The sequence below is a fragment of the Elaeis guineensis genome, chromosome 2 (genome assembly GCF_000442705.2).
Source record: "Elaeis guineensis isolate ETL-2024a chromosome 2, EG11, whole genome shotgun sequence".
Taxonomy (NCBI): Eukaryota; Viridiplantae; Streptophyta; class Magnoliopsida; order Arecales; family Arecaceae; genus Elaeis; species Elaeis guineensis.
The window spans coordinates 100,030,206-100,052,912 of NC_025994.2; the positions used below are offsets into that span (position 1 = coordinate 100,030,206).

Sequence of the window (22,707 nt, forward strand, 5' to 3'; positions counted from 1 at the left end):
CTCCTGGCAACTTGGTGATAAGAAAGATGAACAGAAAATTGAAAAATACACGTTACTGTCAAAAAGCAGGTGCATCAACTAAAAATATAATTTATGTTCAAAAGAGAACCAAACAGTAAAAACAGGGAAACGTTAGCATAAATATTTCACAGAAGAAAGCAGTAAAAACCTTCGGATGACCTACGAGAATGCAACTCAAATGATACCATACTCATCATCCATCCAGTTTACGAGAGGCAATCGGCAAGTGGAACAGGGGATAGCGGTTCAATACATGGCAGAGTCCTCTCTACAAAAGGGTCGAGCTAGTTCCCTATCTCCATTTGGTTCCTCGCTTGTTTGTTCTCTGACAGAAAACAAAATATCTCATCAGTTAGATCTACCAACACAAAAAAGAATTTTTGTTTTAAAGCATTAATAATCTCACTAAGGGTAAACATGATGACCAATAATCATGGACAAAGAGGTGAGTGCACCATCATAGCACAAACTTAAGGAAAATGCAAATGATAAAAGAATCCACCTTCACCAGAATGCAAGTACCTAAAGAAAAAGTTAACAGGGTCAAAAGACCAGATACCTTAGTTAAACACTTAAAAAATGACCAGTGGCACAGGTAAAAGTTAGGGAACGTATGGTTGCATGTTCTAAAATTCACAAAACTAGAAACTTCCATCATGCAGATTTCCCCCCCCAAAGAGCATGAACAGATTGTGAACGACAAAAGTGCAACGGCGTAAGTTCATGCCATCTCACCTAGATTCAAAAGGACCACGCCGCAACCCAAATGCTCATCAAATATCTGCAAAAAGGTTTATAAAAAAAAAAAAGACATTAAAACCTGCTTAAGTTCATGAAAAGACGGAACATGCAACTTTTAATGCTAAGAAAGCTAAAAACTTCTTATAATGTTGGCAACATTTCCAAATTTGCTCTCTCCTATAAGATTTTGACAAATAATGACACATTTACAAATATTAAATAAACACCAATAACATGTCAAATCACAAAAATAGAGAAATTTCAATATATTATATCTCCAAATCTTAATTGCAAACCTCCCTCAAAAAATATTAATTGCAAAATGTAAAAGACAAATATCTCACTGATAATTAAAAGAAACACATGCAAATAATGCTAACTGCACAGGAAAGAGGACAAATAAGTATTTAGCAAATAGCAATAAATTGGTGAACAACTCTCACATAAAAATCTTAAAGCAAGGTTTCAAGTACTGGTTTCAGTACCCATACAAGCCAACTGGTACAGTATAAATATGGTAGCCTTTGGAACCAACAATCTTTATGGAGAATCTCCCAGGTATTGGCTCCCTATCAGGTATAATAGAGTACACCTGGTATGATCTGGTGCTCAAAACCACGACCCTTCATCACCAAACATATTATTTAGGCACTGATGCTGTTTCATTAGAGTTCTCCATAATACTAGGTCCTTACGATACTATTATCCTTTAGTAAACAACATATAGTTACGTAATATGATAGGAAATTCTCAGTAGTTCATCTTTGAAACGTATCAGTAAATCAATTATGTGTTCAGGAGGTCAATGAATACAGAATAGCATGGTATGTTGTGTCATGAAAATTAAAGATCATGACTAGTTGAATCCCATTAGGTCAAGTCCCAGATAATTTTAAGAAGATCAGAAGATATAATACATTCTTATAAATTTTCTAGACATATATTATGCATCAGCAAGTTGTAATGCCTGTCTATATAATGTCTCATAGGGGCATAGGAACTATTGTCATAGCAAAAACCAACTCCCAGGGGTAAATGAAACCTCTATGATAGATAGATATTAAATCTCAGGAGTTCTTTGCAGATACCTAAGCTCAGCATCTAAGTGACAAGGAAATATTTTCTCTAAAACCTCCTTCTAACTATTAAATCTAAGAGTTGCAGCACAATATTATAGGGATACTAATTTCTGCCCCCCAAAGACCCACAGCCATAACAAATCAACTTGAATGGTAAATAAAACTTGTGTAACAGCAGGACATCAAATAATGTCTGTTTCCTAAACAATGGTTATGCTCGGTATATAGTTTATGGCAATAACTATTTTCTCTAAGACTTCTAACTACTTATCATAAAATGTAAGAGTTGCAGAAAAATTAAAGGCACGGTAATTCCTTCACTAGAATTTACATATATTTTTCTCATTTCATAATTAAAACTTCTCATGCCGATGCCACCCTCAGAGTAGCAGGGGAGGCTCGGAATACTTCGCATTTACTAAACTCATAGATCTCATCGTTTCACTTTACCTGCTACTAGAAACCACAATCTGCTACCACTAGAAAACACAAGCTGTCAAAGCAACTTGTTTAGTGATTCACATGCAAGGTCAAGGGCCCATACCAGGTTTCCAGCTCTCATCAAAACCATGCAAAATAACCGACCACTTCCACTAAGTCTTCAACTTCAAAGTAATACCTTAACCTTTAAAGCTAAGATCACATGCATGTAGTCAGCATGTGGATCAAGTTGTAATCCTTCAAAGTTCTAAAGAGTTCTCAAGCTGATAGCAAGCCTAAGTGGGTAAAGATTTTTAACTATTCATTGCCATGAAGCCTAGAAGATCCATTTGCAGAAATTAATCTTATGAAACCAGAGAGAACTCTAAATCAATGAACTGGAACAAGTCTATGCCACAGATGGAGAAGGCAAAATTTGATACAAGGAACTGCTTTTTAAAGTGTTTGGCAGTTCTTATACAATATAAAAGGAAAAGCATTTCATGGTATATATAATACTTTCTTTGTAGAAATAGAAGATTGATTGCAGCCATATACACGGTCAGAATTATCAACGAATGCTGAGGACCTCTAGAACCTAGTATTCAGTTGAAATATAATGCACTAGTGATGCTATTTCTACCTAAAGGCTTGAGCATTTGAACAAGGCACTGATGTTTGAGGCACAAACTATAAGCCAAAGAGCCGAGTTGACACATTATCAGAAAGTTTTCTTCAGAATAGGATAAGAACCGCAATATGTTTATCCTTACAGAGCCAACTGTTACTTCATAAGGTCTTCAAGGTCTTAAATCAATCAAACAAGCAGCAGCAATGTGCATTTCTCGGCAAGAGTTCACGGTCAAAGAAATGAAAACCAGTCTCAACCTGCCCCTAGCCACAAAGCAAGTATAACAGAAGTTTTTGGCAAATTGATTTGCTAAATTTAATTATTAGCGAGTAAGAATTGATCCTTTTTTTAGAAAGAAATATGAAAGTATTGAACAGAGCATTTATATACCTAAACTGATGCATGCCTGCCAAATTGTATGGAAATAATCATGCTTTCTTGATTACTTTTGCTTAAAAAAACTTTAAGCAATACTATACAAAGTAACTTGTCCATAGAGCAGTAAATAATTCATAAAATGTCAAAAGAACGAAAGGAGTAACAGTGCTGCATATAATCTTACAAAGCATAGAAACAAGTGGATCAAGCTGTTTTGTAAAATTTGAATGAAGGGCTAAGATTAACTCAACAAAAAATGGTGCATATTACAATTAGAGGATCCTCTAAAAAGGCACATGGAGGTAAAACTTTGCAGAATGCAGCATCGACGTCCAGAATAACTCTTCACAGGCAACTCATGCAGATGGAAAGAAAAAGATGGTTGCCAGTTTTGGCTTCCAAAGTTTTGGCCATGGTTGTGCACAAACAAAAGTCATTGAGTTGATCAAAACTGGTCAACTCTGAGCATGTACAGTAAATCAAGCTTCAAGAATTCAGCTCACAAGGTGTATAAGATCTTCATGAACCTGGCTGTATATGACATTCCAACACAAAAAAATTGGGAATGTATTACATTTCAACCTTATCTCTAAGTTATATTTAAACGCTTGAAATAATTAGCCACAGTAGATGTTTACATGAAATACCGAATTGTGGAAACAAACTATGATAAATAATCAAGAAAATTAATTTTTTTTTATTTTTAACTTTCTATTTTCCCATCAATAATTCTGAAAAGAAATTTTAGTTTCATCTAATCGAGTAAGTTGCAAGAGCAACTCCTTTTTCCTTGTAAAAGTATTTAAATCCATAATAATAGCATGTACATATTCTATAATATCTTAATGATCCTAGATAACATAATTGTCCCCATTGACCTTCCAAAGCTCAACAGACTGCCCTTATTGCATGATCATAAGTATCTTGGCTAAACTAACTCATCATTATTTGAATGTTTCTTAACTTTAGGGTATGTTCAGATGCAAAAAAAAAAAAAAAAAAAACCTGCTGGAAAAACTTCCTTTTGGAAAAAATTAGTTCTACATTTGTTCTCATAGAAAATTAACTTGGAAAGCTTAGTTCTAGGTCTTTGGAAAAATTTTCTTTTACCATGAAAAGTATAACTTTCCTTTTCCATGAATTTCATTGCAATCAAAAACACAGACTATCTATTGTTATTATTTTATCTTAAGATTTCAATTTTATTGGGCTTTTTGACCTCACCATTTAGAAATAATGCTATGTCCAACAAACTAAGTATCTGCGCCAAAACACAGTCTGCCATGCACTGATCTTAAGTAACAGTAACACCCGTAAAATAATAATAATAATAATAATGCAAGTTGTAGACCTTATGTGATGTCTACCTACAGTTGTGTGGTTTGGTTCAAGAATGCCAAAAGGGTACAGCAACTTGATTTGAAGAAATTTAAATACAGTCACATATCACAATCGAACACAATTTCCCCAAATTTCTCCTGCAAATTCTTTTTGGCTCCTGCAGATTCTTTCATATGATTATTACCAAATCATGTGTTCTTTTCATTGCTTTCTCTTTTAGTAGGAAATCACATGTTTTAATACCAAAGAACAGATCTATCCTACAATGGAGTATATATCAATCAGAGACCTAATGAAGCTTTGATGCCCCTTAATGCTGATCAACATAGAGAAACTTGAAGGCTGGCCATAGTTTGAGTTTACAAAAGCTATGTGCTTCCAGATGGATGTTTTGGTAACTTGTCATTCCAATCAACTCCTAATTTTATAAGTGAGAGTATTAGCAACAACTCATTTTATAATTTTATTGCAACTTGTCATTCCAATCAACCGCACTTTATTAGCAACTCAGTGCGCCTTTACTGTGTTTAACCTCAGCCATCAATTAGTCAGGGTTTGATCAAGATTTTGGGGCTTTGGGGTTAAAAGAGAGATGGATCTCAAGTGTAGATAGGCAGACAAAAGGGGAAAAGAGTGAATCTAGGGCTCCAATGGACAAATTAAGAGAAACACGTAGATCTAGGGCTGTAACCAAAGCCGCTCCTCCTCACTGCTGCTTTTCCCCTTCTTCTTGTTCGGCTGTGGTTGCCGCTATTTTTGTGTCCAGAAACATAAGAGAGGACAGAACACATAACTCCTATCTACTTCTTCTTCTCTATCCATCAATTTTTGATATTTGGCATGCCATGTCCTTCATATGTATATTTTAGTCATATTTGCATTAATAAATTGATACTCCATTGTTAAAATATATAGAATCATGTATTCACATTATTATACCTATATTTATATTTTTGTGCCTCACTTCATCAAGGCGCATGCCTTAGAGCCTTGAACCTAGGCTCTAAGGACCTTGTGCTTTATTGCACCTTGAGCCTTTGAAAACTTTGGGGTTATATTAGTAATCTCCTCCACCCAAAATCCAAAAAAGAAACTCAACTAGGCTGCTCCACACATGTTAAAGTTCAAAGACATACCCAGGATGTCTATGAAATTTCAAACTGGTCCCAGACCGAACATCAAGAAAATGAAATAGCAATCAACCTTTCAACCCTTACAAATGTGTCAAACTCCGACTCCAAAGGCTTTATCTTGCAAAATACATATATTGGACCCATTTCAGATTATAAGATTTGTTTTATGGTGGAATTGGCATAGTTAGAGTTTAGATTTTATTTGATTTAGAAATATGGCAATTAGAAAAGCCAACAACTTGAAATTGTCTTTAATTTAATATTTCTAAGGATGTGTTCTAATACTAATCATACAAAGCCTGCCAAAGCGAAGCTATTTAAGTCCACAACATTATTCAATATGTGATTAAAGCCCCTACTAGGCTAAATAACAAAGGGTTGAAACATGAAAGTGGGCAATGATTATTCAGAAACTAACACAGGGAGCATGTTGGGTGCTCCAAAGATAAAATATTGAAGCCCTGCTGAAATTGGTTTGCTTAATGAGCTCAAGGTGAGGAACTAACTTAGCACTTGGATGACTTATTCCCAATTGAGTGGTCACTAATCTTGCGTACTAGAACTTTAAGGCCCTTTACTTGGCAGCCATCAAGAGCAGTCCCATTTAACTGAGCATTTTAAGCCTGGTTACTTGTACTTTCTAGATTCTGAGACTTTTCTGATCCAGTGTAAGAATAAGTACTGTTAGGTATGAGATACCCTCGACCGAAGTTCTTGACGGAATTGACCCTCACAAGCTTCTTCCGACTTTCGACTGCCGTTGGTGAACTCCCATCACTCTGCCCGGATTTCTACGGGAGCCGGGCTCCGTCCTCAACTTCAACTGTCAGTAAGCCTTGTCCGGACTCCTACGGGAGCCGGACTTCGCCTTTGATTTTAATTGCAGGAAGACTCCGCCCGGACTCCTACGGGAGCCGGACTCCGCCTACGACTTCGACCGCAAGTAGACTCCGCCCGGACTTCTACGGGAGCCGGGCTCCGTCCTCAACTTCAACTGCCAGTAAGCCTTGTCCGGACTCCTACGGAAGCCGGACTTCGCCTTTGATTTTAATTGCAGGAAGACTCCGCCCGGACTCCTATGGGAGCCGGACTCCGCCTACGACTTCGACTGCAAGTAGACTCCGCCCGGACTCCTACGGGAGCCGGGCTCCGCCTACGACTTCGACTGCCAGTAAGCCTTGTCCGGACTCCTACGGGAGCCGGACTTCGCCTTTGATTTTAATTGCAGGAAGACTCCGCCCGGACTCCTACGGGAGCCGGACTCCGCCTACGACTTCGACCGCAAGTAGACTCCGCCCGGACTTCTACGGGAGTCGGGCTCCGTCCTCAACTTCAACTGCCAGTAAGCCTTGTCCGGACTCCTACGGGAGCCGGACTTCGCCTTTGATTTTAATTGCAGGAAGACTCCGCCCGGACTCCTACGGGAGCCGGACTCCGCCTACGACTTCGACCGCAAGTAGACTCCGCCCGGACTTCTACGGGAGCCGGGCTCCGTCCTCAACTTCAACTGCCAGTAAGCCTTGTCCGGACTCCTACGGGAGCCGGACTTCGCTTTTGATTTTAATTGCAGGAAGACTCCGCCCGGACTCCTACGGGAGCCGGACTCCGCCTACGACTTCGACCGCAAGTAGACTCCGCCCGGACTTTTACGGGAGCCGGGCTCCGTCCTCAACTTCAACTGCCAGTAAGCCTTGTCCGGACTCCTACGGGAGCCGGACTTCGTCTTTGATTTTAATTGCAGGAAGACTCCGCCCGGACTCCTACGGGAGCCGGACTCCGCCTACGACTTCGACCGCAAGTAGACTCCGTCCGGACTTCTACGGGAGCCGGGCTCCGTCCTCAACTTCAACTGCCAGTAAGCCTTGTCCGGACTCCTACAGGAGCCGGACTTCGCCTTTGATTTTAATTGCAGGAAGACTCCGCCCGGACTCCTACGGGAGCCGGACTCCGCCTACGACTTCAACCGCAAGTAGACTCCGCCCGGACTTCTACGGGAGCCGGGCTCTGTCCTCAACTTCAACTGCCAGTAAGCCTTGTCCGGACTCCTACGGGAGCCGGACTTCGCCTTTGATTTTAATTGCAGGAAGACTTCGTCCGGACTCCTACGGGAGCCGGACTCCGCCCACAACCCCAACTGTAAGTAGACTTCGCCCAAACTCCTACGGGTACCGGACCTCACTACCGACTCCAACCGAACTTCGGCCGACAAGTCTGGACCCCCTGGCGGGCCACAGTAACGGCCACAACACTGCTCCACTCCCTGCGGCGGACCCTACGCAGCTCCATCACTCCCTGTCAGACCGTATTAACGGCCACGATACTACTCCACTCCCTGCGGTGGATCCTGTGCGATTCTACCACTCCCTGACAAGTCACGACAGCGGACGCTGCTCCACTCCCGTAACTGACTCTACGTGGCAAGCCACGGCGATAGCCACGATCCCACTCCACTACCCTCCGCAATAAATTCCTCCTGACTCTGGGCGGCCCACTATCAGACGGTTACAAGCGTCGCTATCAATTTGTCACCCCCTCCGTCTATAAAAGGGGAACCCCAGATACGTTATTCAATAAGCTCTCATTTTTACCTAAAAATTATGCTAAAATTTTCGTTCGAACACTCCATTCTTGTTGAGGCAGAGAACTGACTTGAGCGTCGGAGGGTCTTGCCGGAGCAACCCCACCTCCGGTTTAGACTTCTTTTGCAGGTCCCGGCGGCGACCGCGACTCCCTCGACTCCAGCTTCTCCGACGCAAGCGGATTTTTGCACCAACAGGATTGGCGTTAGAAGGACGGCCTGTGTCTTCGCAGTATCCTTGTTCTTAAAGGAGCGCTCAACGGAGCCGCCTCCGGTCATCTTCTCCGGCGCCTACTCCTTTCCCCCACTGGATCCTCGCCTGATGCCTTCTCGCGAAGCATCCGCGCAGCTACCCACGGCCTCCGCAGCCATATCTCGGACCCCGGTCTCGCCTCTGGTTTCCCAGGCCTCGCATCCTCTGGCTATGGCCGCCGACATGGAATGGCCGGGCGATCGGCCTCCAACGGACTCCACCAACACCATCTCGGGAGGATCCCGGCAAAAAATGACCGACATACCGGCTGTATCCCCCAAGCGGCAAAAGACTGAAGAGCCCATAACCTTTACCGAAGAAGATACTCAGGGAGTCCAATTCCCTCGTAACGACGCGGTCGTAGTTTCCTTGAATATAGCAAACTACGACGTCCGTCGCGTTCTTGTCGACAATGGAAGTTCGGCCGACATCTTGTTCTACGACGCCTTTTCAAGAATGTCCACCCTTGACAGCCATCTGCGGCCGATTAGCTCCCCTTTGGTAGGGTTTACCGGCGACGCCGTTCCGACGGAAGGAATAATAACTTTGACTGTGGCCGCAGGTCAATATCCAAGACAATCCAGGGCCCTGGTGAATTTCTTGGTGGTGAAGGCGCCATCAGCCTACAATGCAATCCTCGACCGACCCGGCCTCAACGCTCTCTGAGCCGTCGTATCGACCTACCATTTGAAGTTGAAGTTCCCCACCAGCCAGGGGATCGGAGACGTCCGGGGAGACCAAGCCCTGGCCAGACACTGCTACAATATAGCCTTGCAAAGAAGCGATCAATCCGACCCCTGTCCCGTCGATGGACTGGATGCTCGTGATGACCTCGCCGAAAAAAGGGGCACCCCAATCGAAGATCTGGTACCAATCCCTTTGAATGATGGGAACGCGGAGCATGTAGCGATGATCGGCTCCAACCTAGGGGAGGAGGTGCGGACGCGTCTCATTGATTTTCTGCGAAGGAATACGGACGTTTTCGCTTGGATTCCAGCAGACATGCCAGGGATTGACATGGAGGTCATGAAGCATCATCTAGCCGTCGATCCAAAGCATCGACCGACGAAAGAAAGAATCCGGAGTCACGCTCCGGAGAGGCAGAAGGCGATAGCCGAGGAAGTGGATAAGCTCCTTAAAGCCGGATTCATTAAGGAAGTCAATTATCCCGATTGGATTTCCAACGTTGTCCTGGTCAAAAAAGCAAACGGCAAGTGGAGGATGTGCATAGACTTCAAAAAGCTGAATAAGGCCTGTCCGAAGGACAGCTACCCCCTTCCCAGAATCGATCAATTGGTGGACGCGACCTCGGGCCACGAGCTCTTCACCTTCATGGACGCGTTCTCCGGCTATAATCAAATTAGAATGACGCCGGAAGACGAAGAAAAGACAGCCTTCATCACTAATCGTGGCCTTTACTGTTACAGGGTCATGCCTTTCGGCCTCAAGAATGCGGGTGCAACCTACCAACGGTTGGTGAACAAAATCTTCAAAGAGCAGATCGGTCGTAATATGGAGGTCTACGTGGACGATATACTCGTAAAAAGCAAGTCTTCCAGAGATCATGTTGCCGACCTCGAGGAGACCTTCGACGCTCTCCGAAAATATAGAATGAAGCTGAACCCAACTAAATGCGCTTTCGGAGTAACCTCAGGAAAGTTCCTGGGCTTCATGGTATCAGGGCGCGGGATCGAGGCCAATCCAGAGAAAATTCGCGCCATCCAGGAGATGGCCGCCCCAAAGTCGATAAAAGAGGTTCAGCGCCTCACGGGGAGGATAGCGGCCCTTAATCGCTTCGTCGCAAGGTCGGCCGAACGATGCTTGCCTTTCTTTCAAACCCTCAAGCAACCGAAGAACTTCTGTTGGACCTCCGAGTGCCAACAGGCATTCGAAGAATTGAGGGGCTACCTTAGCTCGCCCCCGCTGTTAGCAAAGCCTGAACCCGGGGAGGAGCTATTTTTATACCTGGCGGTCTCTCCCATGGCCCTCACGGCCGTTCTTGTCAAAGAGGAAGCGAAAGTCCAGCGGCCAGTCTACTACGTTAGCCGCGCGTTGAGGGACGCCGAGACCAGGTACACCAAATTAGAAAAACTGACTTACGCCTTATTGATCGCAGCCCGAAGGCTCCGACCCTACTTTCAAGGGCACACCGTGACGCTACTCACCAATCAACCGATCAAGGCGGTTTTGCACCAGGCGGACACCTCCGGGAGGATGGCAAAATGGGCGATCGAGCTCACGGAATTCGACATCAACTATCGACCCAGGCCAGCGGTGAAAGCCCAAATACTGGCAGATTTCATAATAGAGTGTACCATCCCAGAGGAAGCTGAACCTGAACAAAGCAAAGTTGACGACCTGAAGTCCCAACCGAACTCCCCCGAAGAAGAGGCCGATCCCTCTGATCGCTTTTGGGCCCTCTATGTGGACGGATCTTCCAACATGTCGGGCGCAGGTGCAGGCCTGATTTTGGTCAGTCCGGAGGGAGTCATAGCGGAATACGCTCTGCGTTTCGAGTTTCCCGCAACAAACAATGGAGCGGAATACGAAGCTCTGATCGCAGGACTAAGGATCGTCAAAGAGCTGGGAATAGGTCAGCTCCGGGTGCACAGTGACTCTCAACTAGTGGTGGGACAAGTCAGCGGGAGTTACGAAGCGCGGGAAGACAGTATGGCCAAATACCTTGAGAAGGTAAAGGAGCTCACTCCCGCCTTTAGCAGCTTCAACATTAGACAGATTCCAAGGTTGGAAAATACCAGGGCTGACCTTCTCTCCAAGCTGGCGACGTCGGCTCCGGCCGAATTGCCCCAAGGCGTTCTCTTTGAAGTTCTAAAGCATCCGAATACAGAAGAATCGCGGCCCGTGATGGAGATTGACCACGAGCCCAGCTGAGTCGACCCACTGATAATCTATCTCAGAGATGGAGTTCTCCCCCAGGATGCGAAAGAAACCCGGAAGCTCCGAAATCAGGCCTCCCGGTACATCCTTTATGAGGGCAAGTTGTACAAGAGATCATACTCCTTGCCCCTCTTAAAATGTCTCCGACCCTCGGAAGCTGACTATGCCTTGTGGGAAGTACATGAAGGAATTTGCGGAAACCATTTGGGGGCTAGATCTTTATCCCACAAGTTGCTCCGCCAGGGATATTACTGGCCAACAATGCATCATGATTCGATTGAATATGTCAAAAAGTGTGATCGATGCCAGAGATACGCCAACATCCAGAGACAGCCCGCCACCGAGCTCACACCCTTGAGTGCCCCATGGCCTTTTGCACAATGGGGGATGGACATTCTCGGCCCCTTTCCCCTGGCATCTGGGCAAAGGAAGTTCCTCCTTGTAGCGATCGACTACTTCACCAAATGGGTTGAAGCCGAACCACTAGCGAAAATCACAGAAGCAAAAGTGCAAGATTTCGTCTGGAAGTCGATCGTGTGTAGGTTCGGTCTGCCTAGAACCCTAATCACTGATAATGGACGGCAATTCGCGGGAGCAAAATTCGCCGAATTCTGTGAAGATCTGAACATCTCCCACAACTTCACATCAGTAGCCCATCCCCAGGCGAATGGCGAAGCTGAGGTAACTAATCGAACCCTTTTGCAGGGGATTAAGACGAGGCTCGAAAAAGCGAAGAGAACTTGGACGGACAAACTTTATCATGTGTTGTGGGCGTATCGAACTACCCAGAGACTACCTACGGGGGAGACCCCCTTTGCTTTAGCCTTCGGTACGGAAGCCATCATCCCAATCGAGCTTAAACTCCCGTCGGCACGAGTCGTGGCATTCGACGAACACCAAAATTCGCAAAGTCTTAGAGCCAATCTCGACCTGCTGGAAGAAAGACGGGAGATAGCTCAGGTTCGAATGACAGCCTACAGACAGAAAGTCGCTCGATATTACAACACCCGGGTCAAGAACAAAACCTTTAGAGCAGGAGATCTAGTGCTTCGACGAGCCGCTGTCTCGCAACCTCAGGATCGGGGGAAACTCGCCCCGAACTGGGAAGGACCGTATGAAGTCAAAGAAGTAGTCCGGCCCGGAGCTTATTATCTTAAGGAACTCGGAGGAGCCGACCTCCCACGATCATGGAGCTCGGAAAACTTACGGATGTACTACCAATAACTTCATTTTAATCAAAAGTTGCATACCTGTATGTCTTTGGACAATTCAAACAAACTAAAGGAAAACCTCGTCCCGACAAAGTCGAAGGCCCGGTTCCATTTAGACCGGATGGGGGGAGAGGCCCTGCAACGCCCACATGCGCCCCCACAGCCCTGTTAGGGACAGGAGGAAAACCTCGCCCTAACTTGAGCAAAGTCGAAGGCCCGGTTCCATTTAGACCGGATGGGGGGAGAGGCCTTGCAACGTCCATATGCGCCCCCACAGCCCTGTTAGGGACAGGAGGAAAACCTCGCCCTAACTTGAGCAAAGTCGAAGGCCCGGTTCCATTTAGACCGGATAGGGGGAGAGGCCCTGCAACGCCCATATGCGCCCCCACAGCCCTGTTAGGGACAGGAGGAAAATCTCGCCCTAACTTGAGCAAAGTCGAAGGCTCGGTTCCATTTAGACCGGATGGGGGGAGAGGCCCTGCAACACCCATATGCGCCCCCACAGCCCTGTTAGGGATAGGAGGAAAACCTCGCCCTAACTTGAGCAAAGTCGAAGGCCCAATTCCATTTAGACCGGATGGGGGGAGAGGCCCTGCAACGCCCATATGCGTCCCCACAGCCCTGTTAGGGACAGGAGGAAAACCTCGCCCTAACTTGAGCAAAGTCGAAAGGCCCGGTTCCATTCAGACCGGATGGGGGGAGAGGTCCTGCAACGCCCACATGCGCCCCCACAGCCCTGCTAAGGACGGGAGAAAAACCTCGCCCTAGCTTGAGCAAAATCGAAGGTCCGGACTCCTACGGGAGCCGGGCTCCGCCCGCGACTTCTACTGCAAGGAGGACTCTGCCCGGACTCCTACGAGAGCCGGGCTCCGTCACCAACTTCAACCGATGGTAAGTTCCGCCCGGACTCCTACGAGAGCCGGGCTCCGTCACCAACTTCGACTAGTGATAAACCCCGTCCGGACTCCTACGGGAGCCGGACTTCGCGCCTTACTTTAACTGCAGGAAGACGCCACCCAGACTCCTACGGGAGCCGGGCTCCGTCCGCAATTCCAATCACAGGGGGGACTCCACTCCGCCCAGACCCCTACGGGGGCCGGGCTCCGTCACCAACTTTAACGGCTGGTAATCTTCGTCCGGACTCCCACGGGAGCCGAACTTCGCCCCGACTTCACCTACGGGAACCGAACTCCCGTAGCCTCGCTGAAAGCAGAGGAAAAATTTCAGGCGAAAAAGAAAAAGGAAGGCGATGGGCCACATCAGCGACGATTGGAAAATAAACAGCGCCCAAGGTGCGGAGAACCCTGTCGCGGCAAGGATTGGGGCCCTCATCAGGAATCCCAGCTTTCAAGAAAGCTTTCTACGCAAATCCAAGGTAGGACAACTTCCTCGGGGTGACAGAAGCTCAGACCTTCGAGCTCAAGCCCTGAAGGGGGACACCAAGCCCGAATGGCCCCCAGGCGAGTCCGCGGCCGCTGGCGGAAAGGATGGATCGATATGATGGCAATCGAGTATCTTCGAGCGACGCAAAAACCGAAAAGGAGCTCGACAAACGACAATTCAACACAAATAAAAGAGCTATCGGTGACCTAAGGACGACGTCAAAAAAAAAAAAAAAAAAAAGAAGAGAAAAAGAAGAAAAAGAGAAAAAAGAAGATGAGAGAGGGAAGGAAGTTCGGCGGACAGCAATTCACGAGGTAACAAAATCTCCCTCTCATTCTTCAACTAACAAGATGTACGTTACAAGACCCGGAGGGCCAGAAAGAATACATTATTACAAGGCTCGAAATACGGCTTGGAAAGGATACCCCGGAGGCCGCTTCAAGCTGCAAACTTCTCTTCCCGTTCCTGTCCTTCCCGGCCGCGTTTTCCAGTGCGTGTAGCAGACCTATCGGCTCTTGCCCCGTCTTGTTTCGCTCCACCTCCGAAATCCCAACCCCGGGGGGAAAAGGATGGGATAGATTCCAGGGGGCAATCAGGGCGACGGCAGCGGCGACGAAGACCTGTTTCAAGAAGAACCGGAGTCACCCTGGAGGCAGCGACGGTGCCAGAGATATGCGCTATCACCAAATGCTCCGTGACAACCACCGTCCAAAGTGTTCCGGCAAGGTCGGCATGCGCTACTTCCACCGTCCCCGCAACAAGTTTTGCTGCCCCACCGTCGACGCCGACCGCTTCTGGTCCCTCGGCACCGACGACATCAAGGATCCCGCCACAGCTTGCGACGACAGCTCTGCTCTCCTGACCGGTGTCACCCCGTCTTGCTACTCCGAAATTCTCAGGCAGAACGCCTTTACCGGCGGTCTCCGTCATTAAACCCCTGTTGTTGAAGGAATTCTTCCTCAAACCCCTTTTGAAGCGACAGGGACCTTCAGTGGACGCTCGATGACTGGAGAACTCGCAGACCGCTGTTCTCCTCCTTGCCTTCCTCCAAGCCCTAGGCATCCTCTTGAGGATGGCCTCGGGGGTGGAGGACCTGGCGGGGTTACCCCCTAGAGAGAAATCGGGGGGCTGAGGACGGCAGAGAGACGGCAAAGACCGGTGCGGAAGACGCTCTGAGTTGGCAGGGGTACCGAGGGAGTGGCTGAGTAGCCAGGCTCTCAGACGAAAGAAAGATGTCGTCTTTTAGGCGGAGTAAAGCCCCGAAGGAAGGGTAGGGGGTTTAAATAGGCAGCGGATCTCAGCGCAATTATAGTGGCGGATATCCCTAGACCAACCGGTGCTTACCACGTGTCCCACTCGCTGCTATCGAGGATTGACTGTTCGCAAATTTCCACGGCGCGACGCTTGGGATCGCATCTCGATGGGAGTTCTGAAAAGACTTTTCGGATCACCCTAATCGGAAAAAGGGCTCTGGCATGCGCGCGTTAAATGCTGACATATCCGAGGGCGGTTGCGCCGAGACGTCAGAAGGGGAACTTCGGCTGCGACAACCTCTCTAAACTTCCTTCATTCGAAATTCAAACTTGAAAGTGGGGGGACTGATGTTGGGTATGAGATACCCTCGACCGAAGTTCTTGGCGGAATTGACCCTCACAAGCCTCTTCCGACTTTCGACTACCGTTGGTGAACTCCCATCACTCCGCCCAGACTTCTACGGGAGCCGGGCTCCGTCCTCAACTTCAACTGCCAGTAAGCCTTGTCCGGACTTCTACGGGAGCCGGACTTCGCCTTTGATTTTAATTGCAGGAAGACTCCGCCCGGACTCCTACGGGAGCCGGACTCCACCTACGACTTCGACCGCAAGTAGACTCCGCCCGGACTTCTACGGGAGCCGGGCTCCGTCCTCAACTTCAACTGCCAGTAAGCCTTGTCCGGACTCCTACGGGAGCCGGACTTCGCCTTTGATTTTAATTGCAGGAAGACTCCGCCCGGACTCCTACGGGAGCCGGACTCCGCCTACGACTTCGACCGCAAGTAGACTCCGTCCGGACTTCTACGGGAGCCGGGCTCCGTCCTCAACTTCAACTGCCAGTAAGCCTTGTCCGGACTCCTACGGGAGCCGGACTTCGCCTTTGATTTTAATTGCAGGAAGACTCCGCCCGGACTCCTACGGGAGCCGGACTCCGCCTACGACTTCGACTGCAAGTAGACTCCGCCCGGACTTCTACGGGAGCCGGGCTCCGTCCTCAACTTCAACTGCCAGTAAGCCTTGTCCGGACTCCTACGGGAGCCGGACTTCGCCTTTAATTTTAATTGCAGGAAGACTCCGCCCGGACTCCTACGGGAGCCGGACTCCGCCTACGACTTCGACCGCAAATAGACTCCGCCCGGACTTCTACGGGAGCCGGGCTCCGTCCTCAACTTCAACTGCCAGTAAGCCTTGTCCGGACTCCTACGGGAGCCGGACTTCGCCTTTGATTTTAATTGCAGGAAGACTCCGCCCGGACTCCTACGGGAGCCGGACTCCGCCTACGACTTCGACCGCAAGTAGACTCCGCCCGGACTTCTACGGGAGCCGGGCTCCGTCCTCAACTTCAACTGCCAGTAAGCCTTGTCCGGACTCCTACGGGAGCCGGACTTCGCCTTTGATTTTAATTGCAGGAAAACTCCGCCCGGACTCCTACGGGAGCCGGACTCCGCCTACGACTTCGACCGCAAGTAGACTCCGCCCGGACTTCTACGGGAGCTGGGCTCTGTCCTCAACTTCAACTGCCAGTAAGCCTTGTCCGGACTCCTACGGGAGCCGGACTTCGCCTTTGATTTTAATTGCGGGAAGACTTCGTCCGGACTCCTACGGGAGCCGGACTCCGCCCACAACCCCAACTGTAAGTAGACTTCGCCCAAACTCCTACGGGTACCGGATCTCGCTACCGACTCCAACCGAACTTCGGCCGACAAGTCGGACCCCCTGGCGGGCCACAGTAACGGCCACAACACTACTCCACTCCCTGCGGCGGACCCTACGCAGCTCCATCACTCCCTGTCAGACCGTATTAACGGCCACGATACTACTCCACTCCCTGCGGTGGATCCTGTGCGATTCTACCACTCCCTGACAAGTCACGACAGTGGACGCCGCTCCACTCCCGTAACTGACTCCACGTGGCAAGCCACGGCGATAGCCACGATTCCACTCCACTACCCTCCGCAATAAATTTCTCCTGACTCTGGGCGGCCCACTATCAGACGGTTACAGGCGTCGCTATCAATTTGTCGCCCCCTCCGTCTATAAAAGGGGAACCCCAGATACGTTATTCGATAAGCTCTCATTTTTACCTAAAAACTCTGCTAAAATTTCCGTTCGAGCACTCCATTCTTGTTGAGGCAGAGAACTGACTTGAGCGTCGGAGGGTCTTGCCGGAGCAACCCCACCTCCGGTTTAGACTTCTTTTGCAGGTCCCGGCGGCGACCGCGACTCCCTCGACTCCAGCTTCTCCGGCGCAAGCAGATTTTTGCACCAACAAGTACCTTATATGGTTTCATCTTAAGGTATATAATACATGTATAGTCCACATCTAAGAGACCTAATCTAGTTTGCTGGATTTATAAAAATCTAAATTAAAACAAACAACAACTTAATTGTTTTTCAGAAAATCTAAATGAACAAAAGCCATCAAAAAATTATTGCTTAAGCATTAAAAATAAGTTTCTGTAGAGCAGGTGCTCATTGGTCAATAAAACACAGTAATTGACCAAAACATTATCATTGTTTGGACGGGAGATACCTAAAAAGAATATTTATTAAAGTTCATGCGCCATGGGTCAAATTAAACTCGTAAGAAAAATGGAGGACATCTACATGTGTCAAGATTCACAGGTCAATAAAAATGCTTTTAAAAAGCTCGGATGATGATGTATCTGTCATCAATGGTACAAAAAATCTAGCATTTTCAGACAAAATAGCTGCTGAAAGGTATCGCATTAAGGGCTCTGGTCATTAGCATAATTTCATGGCCATAATCCTAAAAACAAAATACCATTCAAATCAAAATCAATCCCTGAGTTAAGATACAATATGATCGGTGTTTTCAAAGATTGCAGGATACTGCCCAAAGAGTAATACAGCCCAAGATAACAAATCTAAATAATAAATATAAAGTGAAATCAGAAAAGATATTCTGATCCAGAATTTGAAGCATAACACACAAATGAAGTGTAATAATCAATTAGAACTAGTGATTTCGCAACATTATAAACCACTCCAAAAATCACTCTTATTCTCAGTGCTCAAACATGACGTAGAAACAACAAGGCAAAAGCCTAGGCAGCTACCTAGGGGACCAAAGCAATGTTTAGAACATTACATTTAAGTCACAAATTCCAACACAAAATAAGACTAAATCACAGTCTTCTCACGTACATTTAATTTGAGGGATACAAGATCACTCTCTATTTGCTTTCCCAAGCTCACAAGTAGGCTTAGCACCAAGCCTTCTCCTCAATCCTCCTTGCTCTATTATGTCCCCCCCCCAAACTCCCAACTGAATTCTCTAAGGTGGAGTTTGGTAACCCAAATGGGATTACCAAGGTGATCTTCAATCACTGATGATCTTTATCCCAGGATAATCCGATCCCCAATGATTGAAGATCATTGCGTTTGGCATTCTATGTTCCGATGATTAGAGATCCCCGAGAATCCACAAGTAACCTATTTGGTACTTTATGAAAATCTAGGATCATTGACCATATAATACCAAAACTACCCCCGATATATTCCATAAAATACACGTATTAATCATCTAAAATATATTATAATAAATTATTAGTATATTTATTATTAATATATTTCATAAAAATATATTTATTAATCTTATAAAAATATATTAATTGTCATTATAGGATTAATATTTTCATTTATACTTATAATATATTATTATTTCAGTACTGATATTTGTATTGATTAGGAAAATAAGAGAAATAGAAGTAATATATTCAATAATTTCATAATATAAATAAAAAGTATAATAATATATTTCTATTACAATTTCAAATTATAATTGAATAATAATATGATTAAGAATATACATCATAAATACAATATATGTAATATCAGTATAATATAATATATATAGTATTGATAATAATATATTATGTATTTTTATATCAATTTCTTCAGCTTAACTGAGGGGTACTTTTATCCCCAAATTTCAACTCAAGATCGCTTTCTTGGAGTGATCTTGGATACCCAACCTCAAGGATAAATTTTTCATCACTGGATTGGACGGTGATTTGAGTGGAGGATTACTACCATGTAGGATCACCATTGTGCAACCAAACATAGTAATCTTATCACCTCCACCCACATCACCCTTGATGTTGGGATGATCACCCCATATCAAACACCCTTTAAGGTGATTGTCCTTTTTTTTTTTTTGAGGGAATGGTGATTGTCCATTCGCTGAGAGAAAATGACCCATCTGAGAATTGAAGTAATATCCACCATATATACGTTTTTATGTTTTGTAAATTTGTTGTGTAGTTGTAGAAAATGATACCATTAGGAAACCTCAACATTATTAAATAGTGCATTATATATTATATCAATTGATATAGTACAAGCATTGCATGGTATGGTACTAGACCATGCCAAAATATGACTAGCATAGGCAGTGCAAGTTACACGTAAATCCTTATTGTGGATCCCTGACTTCCAATCATGAACATATAATAGAAACTATTTTACACATAAACAAAGCATTGAAAGATTATAAAATTCTTATGATAATGGAATGCCAATCAATTCAAATTTACTTTATGCTACATAGTGCATTGCATTTGTGATATCTTCAAAATATGTAACTTATACATGCATACATACATACATACCTACATACATACATACATACCTATATTAAAATTTAAGTCAAAAAATATTAGTAAAAAAATATAGACAACAAGTGTTACTTGGATTTATCTGCAATGGTAGTTTTGATTTTTAAACATATAGGTGTGGCAAAAGTCTTGTAGGTAACCAGATCCTCATCAACCAGCATGGAAGTTTAGAAAATCTATTGCAAGTGTGGAAGGAAAAAAAATTAATATACAAATAAAGAACTCAAAGGGCTCGAGCAACACATTACTAAAAATTGACAAGGACACATTAGTAAATATGGACAATAAGCAGGACAGGTAAAAACATGAAACTTACAACAGATGCAAAGTGATGCAACATCACCAGAAAATAAGAGAAGTGAAGACATAATCATAAAACTTACACTTGCAAAATGAATTATTTAAGCATACCATGCACCACTCAGAAGAAATGGAATTCCAGAACAATTTTTTGCAAATCAATAGAACCCCTAAGTTATTTGGGCATGGAAGAATACAACAGCAATTCATGAACAAGTTCGCACCACACAGTCTGCTGGCAATATAAAGAAGTTTTTGGAGTCTCTTGGATTATGCTTCACATTACAGAGCAGACAAACCACCAGAGATGGTATATACTTGTTACTTATAAAATATAGTTACAAGAAATCACAATATCTCTGAACTGAAAGGATGCAGATGATAAGGGGGACTTTGTAAATTGATCTCCAGAAATCCCAAGAAGGAAGGAAAATTATGACCTCAAAGTAATGCAGCAGTTAGTCAGCTCACATAAAATCACAGACAGCAAGAGAAAAAAACAGTAATCTAACCACAGATCAAACTATTTAATACAGTAAGACAGTCTCATCCGTAACCAGAAACCATTATAGTCCACTACCACACCCTAAACCAAAATCTCTTTCCCTTGCAGCTCCTTCCCTGTCCATTAAACCAAAATATAATGAAGAAATTGAAAATTAAGGTATGGCGAGTGAGTATTTGAATAAGTCAACACTGGAGCAAGTCCTGCCAACCTCTATTCTTTTTCCTATGCAACACAGGTATTATAAACATATAACAAAGCAAGAACAAGGAACTAAAATGTACCACGAGTTGGAGCATCTTCAGTCCAGGAAAATGAAAAACGATCAAAGTCGATATTTTTTCTATCAGCTACTGCTCCAAAACAACATTAAAGATCACATCCCTACAAGAAAAAAGATAGCACATGTATTGATAGTATAAGTCCGAACCTTTCTGCTCATCGGAGGCATCGTGGTACTCCTGCTCCTCCTCCGGCACTGGGTGCAACTCCGCCTCCTTCTCCACGAAGCCCTTCGCCACCAACGCATCACCACCATCGACGACGCTCCCTGCCCCAGCTCCGGCCCCGCCCCCCTCGTCGGGGTACCGGACGACGACCACAGGGCAAACGCAGTGGTGGACGCAGTAGTCGCTGACGCTCCCGAGCCTCCCCTTGCTTGTCCTTCGGGAAGCCCCGAACCCCCGGCTCCCCATGATGACGGCGCTGAGCCCGAGCCTCTCCACCTCGAGGCAGAGCCTCTCCTTCATGTCGTGGTCCTTGACGATGTGGATCTTGAAGGGAATCTGCGCCTCCACGAGCGGCTGGGCGAGGTCCTGCGCCTTGGTGGTCGTGAAGGCGTCGAAGTCGTCCTCCAGCTTCTGCTGCGACTCCTCGGAGTCGGCCTCCTCCGACGCCGCGGCGGCGGCAGACACCGAGAGGTCGATGGAACCCCAGTCGGCACCGTAGAGGACGCTGGTGGGGCGGACGTGGAGGAGGATGACGGCATCCCCGGGGCGGAGGTAGTTCTGGACGGCCCACTTCACGGCGTAGGCGCTCTCGTCGGAGAGGTCGACGGCGATCGCGATCCGCCGATGGGACCCAACGGAGGGGCTGGCCGCGGCTGCGGAGGAGAAGAAAAGGCGTGGCGAGGAAGGCTGGATGGTCTGCGAGGCCGCGGCGGGCGGAGTGGCCAGGGCCTGGCGGTCGGATTCCAGCGGGGTCTGCTGGGGGATCATGCCTCGGATAGCTAGGGTTCTTAGGGTTTCGTTCCTTGCGGAAAAATTGGATTTCTTTTTTCTTGTTCTACTGACGAGAAACGACACACAGGAGAGAAAGGCAGAGGGTTTTAGGAGTTTCTAGGATGGCTTTCGGAGTTGGGGGAGGGGAAAAGTAAAGGGTGGGGGAGTGCGTAGAGTATGAGGTAACCGTAACGCGGGTGGCAGTATACGTGGAGGAAGGCACGGGAAGTCGGGAACGAATAAATTTGTTTACGTACAATGACGGGAATGCCCTTTCCTTTTTTACCTGTTTCCTTTTCTGGATACTTCTTTTTAGATCATTGCAAGATATTATGGATGCTAACCGTGGGCTGCTCTGTATTGCACAGGAAGCAGCGTTTGGATGGGTTTCGGACATGGTGACCGAGAGCCCGACTAATTGACTTATCATTGTTAAACATACAGGTGTGAGCAAGATCTTTTGAATGATAAATTCACATAGGGAAACCAAAAGATTGAAGTTCTTCCATGGATGATCCAAACCGACATGAAAACCAGAGGTAGGAAAGTTTAAGAATTGAATCTTTTTAGATTTTAATAGATATATATGTACATAAAATGAGCAACTAGGTAGATATATGCGTAGTTCATTTTGATTATATGCTAGGAAGACCTTGTTTCTTATATCGAATTAAAAAATTTAAATAATATTTTTTAACCAATATTTTATGTAAGATCTTTAAT

The 22,707-nt window shown here is 46.0% G+C and overlaps 1 protein-coding gene across 1 annotated transcript; it reads right to left on the reverse strand.

The window, feature by feature from the left end:
- Positions 1-56: 56 nt before the first annotated feature.
- Positions 57-22,145, reverse strand: LOC105049674 (universal stress protein PHOS32). The gene is made up of 3 exons (XM_010929418.4): positions 21,195-22,145; positions 757-802; positions 57-346 (listed from the first exon to the last, which is right to left on the reverse strand). Exons 1-2 carry the CDS (start codon positions 21,979-21,981, stop codon positions 795-797), a joined length of 795 nt encoding a protein of 264 aa, XP_010927720.1. The 5' UTR covers positions 21,982-22,145; the 3' UTR covers positions 57-346; positions 757-794.
- Between the last annotated feature and the right edge of the window lie 562 nt (positions 22,146-22,707).

Excerpts from the sequence above, each read along its gene's own strand:
- LOC105049674 (XM_010929418.4), bottom strand. The coding sequence starts at position 21,981 with ATGATCCCCCAGCAGACCCCGCTGGAATCCGACCGCCAGGCCCTGGCC.